This window comes from Brassica oleracea, chromosome C6, assembly GCF_000695525.1.
Source record: "Brassica oleracea var. oleracea cultivar TO1000 chromosome C6, BOL, whole genome shotgun sequence".
NCBI classification, from domain to species: domain Eukaryota; kingdom Viridiplantae; phylum Streptophyta; class Magnoliopsida; order Brassicales; family Brassicaceae; genus Brassica; species Brassica oleracea.
In genome coordinates, this window is record NC_027753.1 from 8788877 (window position 1) to 8796326 (window position 7450).

Below are 7450 nucleotides of genomic sequence, written 5' to 3' on the forward strand. Positions count from 1 at the left end.
ATTAATATATAAGAGATACAGAAAAAACCATTAAAAATGATTCTCAATTAATATATTGTTTCTAGTTATACTGAAAACCCATTACTTTCTCGTTACATTTCACTAGGTGTCTTCCTGCACCATGTGCAGTAAAAAAATTTAAAATATTTTTTAACAGATAAATATAATTATATTTTAAAATAAAATTTTATTAATATTTAAAAAAAAATTCGTATCAATATTTTAATATAAATTTAATTTAATTAAACATAAAAATTATATTTAAGAATATGCATGTATATATTTAAAATTATAATCTTAGATAGATTTTTCTATCTATTTATTTTAATTATTGCATAATTACCAAAAATTAAAATTAAACAATATTTATAAAATTTGTAGATATATAAGAAAATAATGATTTTACGATTAAATTTTTATAATTTTCTAAACAAATTGTATACTTTTTTGAAAATTTTAGTAATAAAATTGTATAATTTAAAAATATATAATTAAATTAAATTTCGAAATTTATAATGTCATATTTGAATATATTTATTTTAATGATGATTTATGAGTTATTTCCATATTCTAAAAAAATTTTCCAAAAATATAAATTGACATTAAATGCAATTTTTAGTGTTATTACTATATTTTAAAAAGTTTACCAAAAATATAAATTAACATTAAATGCAATTGTCCATGTCATATTAATGTATAAGACATGTCATCAATTTCAGTAACTATGTCATATTTGTTTTGTGAAATTGATTGTAGAAAGAACATATGGCAAAATCACTTGACAAATATAGTCTAGTGGATAGCTAATAGCTCTTTTCAACCTCGTACGAGGAAAACAAAGTGTTTAAGAAAACTCCATCAAGATTTTTTTTAAAAACTTCAAAATTCCTAACCTTAATTTAACAGTTGTACAAGAGTGAAGGGAAATATAAACAAACACGATGAATCAAAGAAACTATACAATTCATCTCATTTATAATAGATTGTCGATTCTGAATATCACAAGGTTTGCTAATACCTAATGATACAAAGTAGAGATCACCCAACACATGTCGTATATATGTTACACTCAATTTCTCTCCGATTACTATATGATAAAGAGTGCTACTTTGGCGAGAACAGTACAAACTAAATAAAGAGGTCTTTATTATACGATCATGCTTTCCTCCGTTCTAATCATTTTGACATCAAAATTAGGAAAAAGCTTTACCAAATGGTCACAAACCCCAAAATCAATGCCCATTTGCCGCACCAACCTCCTCGTACTTGTCTTTTCTCCGCTCCTTGATCATCGATCTCCTACGACTCATTTCATCTCTGCAAGTGCAAGCCACAGCAACAAACAGATAAATATGGAATTCAGATTGTTTCAAACATTTCTATTATGCTATTTTCTTGAATACCTGAGAAAAGTCCAGAAGGAGTCGTAATGAAGAAGGCCAAGCACTTTCCTTTTCTTCCCTTTGTGACTTGCTTCACCTCGTTTAACGACAGGTAATTGCTTCACACCTCTTGCCTCCATCAACTCTTTGGCCACACCAACCGTCGCATCGGGGTAACAAGTAAGCAAACCACGTTCTTGGCCGCGGTAGGTTATTTTCTTAGTACATACAGAAGAAACCGGACATGTGTTCTCCTGCAAGAGACAAAAGAGTTCTTTCAACTCAACTGCAAACAAAAAAAAAAAAAAAAAAGAGGGAGTTTGATACGGTTTCACTACTTACATCTAAGATTGTAGAGACCTTACTAGACAAGTAACGTCTGATGTCTCCCTGTGTTAGGATTCCGGCTAGAAACTCATCTTCATCGACCACCATAAGGCAATTCTGGTGGCTGTCTTTCAGGATCTTTCTTGCTTCTCTTAGACTTGTTCCCAGAGAAACCTTCACGTAGTTCTTTGACATAACCCGAAAAACCTTTAACTCTTCCAGAATGGTTTCTTCATCCAAGAAAGATTTGTGGTCAGGGTTCTCTATGACGGAAAGCTCAAGGGAGTTTGTATTATCCGTGTGTCTCCAAGCTCCTTCTGTAGTTTTACGATCGGAAGGTGAAAGAGAAGAGTATCCTCTTCCTGTGCTGCGACCCTCAGATGAATCACTCTCTTTGCCTTGGTTTGCCACCGAGGGAACCCATATTGCTAAGCCAACTGCTCCCTGTTATAAATAACCGACAGACAGACAGACAGACAGATCAGATCAAGAACAAATATTATAAAGATTTGCCCTCCTGTTAACTGGTTCATTTCATAGTTTCAAGAAAGGCTTTACTGCTCGATCAGTTAAACAAGCCAATTCGGAAATAATTTAATGAATCTCGCCATTCTTAGCGATTTTACGCCATGTATAACACGCATCAGAAAAACTGAAAGTGAAAACGTTTGTTTACCATGAGAGGAAGCAAAATTCTATAATCTTTTGTTAGCTCGAACAGCAGTAATACTGATGTTAAGGGGACTGAGCACATGGAAGCTAGTGTCGCTGCCATACCAACCTGCATTACATAAAATGAGGGCATCTTGATGAGTCAAAATCAGTAACAACCAATGTTGCATTCTTAAATTTAGAAAAAGCTACATTGAAGTAAGGGCCTGCGACAAGGGAATACAATACCAGAGCGTAAGCTTGTGGTTGAGCAACAGCAGCGTTACCAGGAATAGCTCTGTTAATAATCTCAGCAGCCGAACCTCCAAACACAGCACCAACAGCAGCACCAATCATCAAGCTTGGTGCGTATAGGCCGCCTACAAGCCCAGAGCCTTTGCACAAAGCTGTAGCCACAACTTTGGCTGCGGCTAACTGAGCTAATAACCAAATTCCAGGAGCTGAAGCACTCTTTCCAGTATGCAGGATTTCTTCAACATTTGTAAACCCCCAATACAAAATTCCAGGGTACTTGAGAGCAATCATCCCAGCTCCAAGCCCACCTAATGCAGGGCAGACAATAGCAGGAAGACCAAATTTGTCTTTGATGAACTCGAATGACTTGGTAAACCAGGTGACGAGACGAGAAAAAACAACGCTGACAGCACCGCACAGCATGCCTAATATTAGGTACAGAGGGAGCTCTGGAGACAAGTGAAAACATGTTCGGAAACTTATAAGCAGCTGCTAGCTGAACCAAATTAATAAGATACCAAGACTCTTTATGTATGATATATCACCTATCCATCAGGACACTAAATCATAAGCTACTCCTACTACAGAAATTATACCACAAGACTAACTGAAAGATTTGCAATTGAGGTTAAAAGTACCTGCAGCGGACTTCAGGTCGTACGAGGGGACTGTGAAAGCTGATTGAGTCCCAAGCAACGCATTTGACACAGTCGATGATATAACAGAGGCCAAAATTATCATTGCAGTGGTAAATGGAGGCGAGTTCTCGGCACGTAGAGGTCTTAAAACAGTCTCAATAGCAAAGAACCCCCCCGCCACAGCTGCATTGAAACCTGTAACCATAAAGAGATATCGGCCAAATCAGATTTATAACCACAAACGAAAGTGCAGCAAATTGAGTTCCTTATTGGGAAGAACAAATAATTGCAGTGGTCTCATATATAGTAAGAAACACCATTACACACAAATATAACTTCAAAAATAACCATAAGTAAACTATTTTCATTAATTAATTATTTTCGTAAGACACATTTGTAGGATATATAGTACACACATGTGTAGGCTACAGAGCACATACAAAATTCTGGAACTAAGAGAGTGAGCTTAACGAAGGACCATACAGATCGAATAAGCCAAAACGATCCCATGACCCTAGTACAAACACATATCGATCGAGCTCACCTGGCTAAAAATAATGTAAAAGGGGCAATATACTAGAGAGAGTGAGCTACGCAGCTGTTCCAATAATTAACAATCCACTAATACATAAATATCAATTATGTACAATTTTAGAAGAGGTAGGACTATACCAGATGCAATCCCAGAAGCGGCACCAGCTGCAGTGAGAGCTATTCTCCTTTCTCTGTTGTTTTCCATCATTAGTGCAAAACCATTGGCACAGGACTTCCCAATGTCGACGCTAGGTCCCTCAGGACCCAGCGAACATCCTGTACCAAGGGTCACAGCAGCCTGAATAGCTTTAATCACCGGGAATATACCAGCGAGTAAATCAACTCCTTGTCTTTGAGAAGAAGTGGAGTGCCTGATCTGATCCAAGATCTCGAGCAAACCATGCATCATCCCTACGATAACACCCCCAGTGACAGGAATCAAAAGAATCCGATGCCACGTGTCGGCTAGTCTCTGTAGGCGAAGCCAAGCAGCACCCTCGTTGGGAGTACCAGCCCACGCCCACTCATGAATCACATGAACCTAGACAATAAAAAACTACTCTGTTGAATCAATTTAGATTCTAATTAGATCGAGATCTGAGATTGTACGTACGTACCCCTTTGTTGAAGCCTGCGACGCAGATTCCAGCGGCAACACCGATAAGGCAGCCGATGAGAAGGAGAGCCCACTCAGGCAGAGCGCTATCTCCTAAAACGTCGCTGCCGTCGTCAAAACCGTACTCATCGTCATTCCCGTAATCGCGATCATCGACGCCATCTTCTTCCCCGGCAACCACACCAGGCGAAGAAGAGGAAGGATGGTGGTGGTGCTCTCTATCAACTCTGACGTTCTCCAACCGTTTTAAGCTTATGCGACGCCCGGAGAGAGAAAATCTCCGATCCAGATGTTTGAAGAGATCTCTAACTCCTCCGGTGGAATTTCTGATGGCCGGAGACTGAGATTCAACATCTAGATCACCGTCTCCTCCGCGAATGCCGGCTTCATCGTCGTCAGTGGATCGCAACAGATGCCTGTCCTCGGCTCCTCCCGATGACATATCTAATTAGTAGCCTCAGTTACCAGCACATCATCCCACTCTCGCCGTCTGAGAACGTCTCCGGGATGATTATATAATGATAATCTACGCCTCAGAGATTCTTCGCCGGTTGTCTTCAGATTCAATCGGCTTTCAGATTTACCGTCTTGATGACGAAACACGCGTCATTCGTCGTTAGAGAGCCTCAGTTGTTAGGTACAGGATCCAAGTCAGCGCTTATGGGCCTTTATTGGGCCTTCGTTATTCAAAGAGATGTTTAATTAGTTTTTTGTAGACAGAAAGTCGATATGTCCGAGTGGTTAAGGAGACAGACTTGAAATCTGTTGGGCTTCGCCCGCGCAGGTTCGAACCCTGCTGTCGACGCTTTCTTTTTAGCTTTTTTTTTCTTTCCTAGTTCGTTCTCTTGAAACAACACCCTATAGCTTATATAACATATTGAGAAAGGATAATGAACATACTAAAATTAGAACATCTATATTCTCTTAACAGTTACCACAAAAAAATGTCTTTTGAAACAAAAATTAGGATCTTGTATATTTTTTGAACTTTGAAATAAGATGAACATAATGCCCTTTCTCCACCATGTCCTTAACCACCTCATGAGCCTCTAAAAGCTTCCCTGCATTCCTCAGATTGTTCACCAGCGTACTATACACCACAAAGTTAGGGTTACACCCTCTTGACTCCATCTCCTTGAGCAACAACCGTGCCTCTTTAAACTTACCGGCCATACAAAACCCACGGATCATTGAGTTGTACGTGAAAACATTCGGAAGCTGCCCCTTCACCGTCATCTCTCTAAACATCTCCTCTGCTTTCTCCAGCTCCCCACCTGATATATACCCTGTGATCACAACAGTGTAGCACACAACATCCGGGGTGCATCCAGCTTTCACCATTTCGTCCATAAAGTACTTGCAAGCTTCTAACTTCCCGGCCCGGCTCAGCCCATCTATCAGAGTGGTGAAATGGATCACACTGGGCTCAACTCCCACTTCCCTCATATGGTTCAATAGGTTCAGCGCCGCGAGAGGCTTATTCCCTGTTGCAAGATGGTGGAGGAGGATGTTGTATGTGTGCAGGTCCGGAGAAAACCCGTCTTTAACCATTTCATCGAGCAATCTGTAAAGCTTATCGGTTTTGCCTAACCTGAAGCTTGAAAACATTACAACGTTGTAACTCAGAACATCCGGCGAGAACCCGTCTTCTAGCATCTGGTCGTAGACCCACTCGATCAGCTTGTAGTGTTTCACCCCTTGCAAAGAATGCAAGATAGCGTTGTAAGAGTGTTTGAAAGGTCTGTAGTTGAAGGTTTTGGACTTGATGAACTGCTCCACGACTTCTCTCGCAAGGCCTGCTTCGCCGCAAGTGCATATCAACAGATTAAACGTCCTAGCCGTTGTCGGGTAACCGTCTTTAATCATCTCGTCGACGAGCCTGCACATGGCTTTATACTCACCACACTCCGAAAAGATCTTCATAAGCAGATGATAACAGTTCGCAGTGTGTCTGAAAGACTCTTGTCCACCACACCAAACGAAGAACTTGTAAGCTAGCTTAGCGCACCTTGTCTTGTTATCAAAGCTAAGTCTTTTCAAGATCCCAAGGAGAACCTCTCTCACTAAAAGTCCTGAGATTGGTACATTCAACTCATCTAAAGCTGACTTCGTATTGAAACCAGGACAGTCTTGCTTTAAAGTATCGAGAACCTGAGACGCACTGAGCTTAGTACTCTCCAGAAACGTCCTCCTAACAGAGATTTTCTCATGTTCCTCTGCGAACCCAAAATCCATCTCCCTAGTTTCCCATGTTATCTTCAACGTCTCTTCATCACCATTGGTGCGACTAGAATCGCAGAATTTCCTCGAGGTTAGAAGAAAGCGAGAAGCTTTACGGACAACACGTGTGCCCGAATGAGTTAAAGAGTTCATATCAAAAGCTTAATCCAATCTAAGTTTCTACGAATCCCATCTGAATTAGACGATTACGGAGAAGAGCTGCGAGTTACCTTTGACGACGAAGGAGGTGAAATCGAGGGGTAGAACGGTAAATTTGACGAAATCAGTTCCACTCCGGTCGTCTGGTACTTGCGCTTTCTTACCCAACAGAAGAGAAGATTCGCCGAACCGGATCCCACAGTTGTAATGAGGATCCGACCCAAGTTTCCGGGGCCGTTAATGAAAACTGGGCTTGGCCCGCAATATTATCAACGTGCCAGCACTGGGAATTTGAATCATTATCGGTAGCCCCGCTTCTTTTGACCCGTCACAAACAAGGTGGGTGCGGATCGAAAGATTTAAAAAATTTGTTTTGCAGATATGGGTTGAGTGTTTTTTACGCAGAGGGTACACACCGATCCACAAATTTAAAAAATAAATTTTTCATATAAAAAATATTTGGGCAAATCTCCAAAATAGCACATTTCTAATTTTATATCACAAAAATAGCACTCAAAAACTAAAATGATCAAAATAACATTTTATCTTTTCAAAATTTTAATTTTTTTATTTTTCTAAATTTGAAATCTTATCCCCAAAACCTTATTTCTCAACTCTAAACCCTAAACCCTAAACTCTAAACTCTAAACCCTAAACTCTAAACCCTA

At 39.7% G+C, this 7450-nt stretch overlaps 2 protein-coding genes and 1 non-coding gene across 5 annotated transcripts; 1 reads left to right on the forward strand and 2 right to left on the reverse strand.

Annotated features, from left to right (window-relative positions):
- Window positions 1–952: 952 nt before the first annotated feature.
- LOC106300583 (chloride channel protein CLC-f) lies at window positions 953–5025 on the reverse strand. The gene is made up of 8 exons (XM_013736758.1): window positions 4405–5025; window positions 3926–4328; window positions 3254–3448; window positions 2610–3064; window positions 2386–2490; window positions 1725–2153; window positions 1404–1636; window positions 953–1317 (listed from the first exon to the last, which is right to left on the reverse strand). The coding sequence occupies exons 1-8, from the start codon at window positions 4843–4845 to the stop codon at window positions 1233–1235; spliced, it is 2346 nt and encodes a 781-aa protein (XP_013592212.1). The 5' UTR covers window positions 4846–5025; the 3' UTR covers window positions 953–1232.
- Window positions 5026–5126: 101 nt separating this feature from the next.
- TRNAS-UGA lies at window positions 5127–5208 on the forward strand. Its single transcript has one exon. It is a non-coding gene; the product is annotated as a tRNA-Ser (tRNA).
- Window positions 5209–5323: 115 nt separating this feature from the next.
- On the reverse strand, window positions 5324–7035 carry LOC106297009 (pentatricopeptide repeat-containing protein At1g55630). Of its 3 annotated transcripts, none has more exons than XM_013733285.1 (2): window positions 6854–7034; window positions 5324–6690 (listed from the first exon to the last, which is right to left on the reverse strand). In XM_013733285.1, the coding sequence occupies exon 2, from the start codon at window positions 6636–6638 to the stop codon at window positions 5367–5369; it is 1272 nt and encodes a 423-aa protein (XP_013588739.1). In that variant the 5' UTR covers window positions 6639–6690; window positions 6854–7034; the 3' UTR covers window positions 5324–5366. The 3 variants fall into 3 exon arrangements, with proteins under 3 accessions (XP_013588739.1, XP_013588738.1, XP_013588736.1); XM_013733284.1 differs by having other exon boundaries at window positions 5324–6733; XM_013733282.1 differs by having other exon boundaries at window positions 5324–7035.
- Window positions 7036–7450: the final 415 nt, after the last annotated feature.

Bases quoted from the DNA above. Each gene is read 5' to 3' on its own strand.
- LOC106297009 (XM_013733282.1), bottom strand. From the start codon at position 6,776: ATGAACTCTTTAACTCATTCGGGCACACGTGTTGTCCGTAAAGCTTCT.
- LOC106300583 (XM_013736758.1), bottom strand. From the start codon at position 4,845: ATGTCATCGGGAGGAGCCGAGGACAGGCATCTGTTGCGATCCACTGAC. The intron at 4,329-4,404 runs GTACGTACGTAC...TTTATTGTCTAG, and splicing joins TCGCAGGCTTCAACAAAGGG to GTTCATGTGATTCATGAGTG. The intron at 2,491-2,609 runs GTATTGTATTCC...TATGTAATGCAG, and splicing joins AACCACAAGCTTACGCTCTG to GTTGGTATGGCAGCGACACT.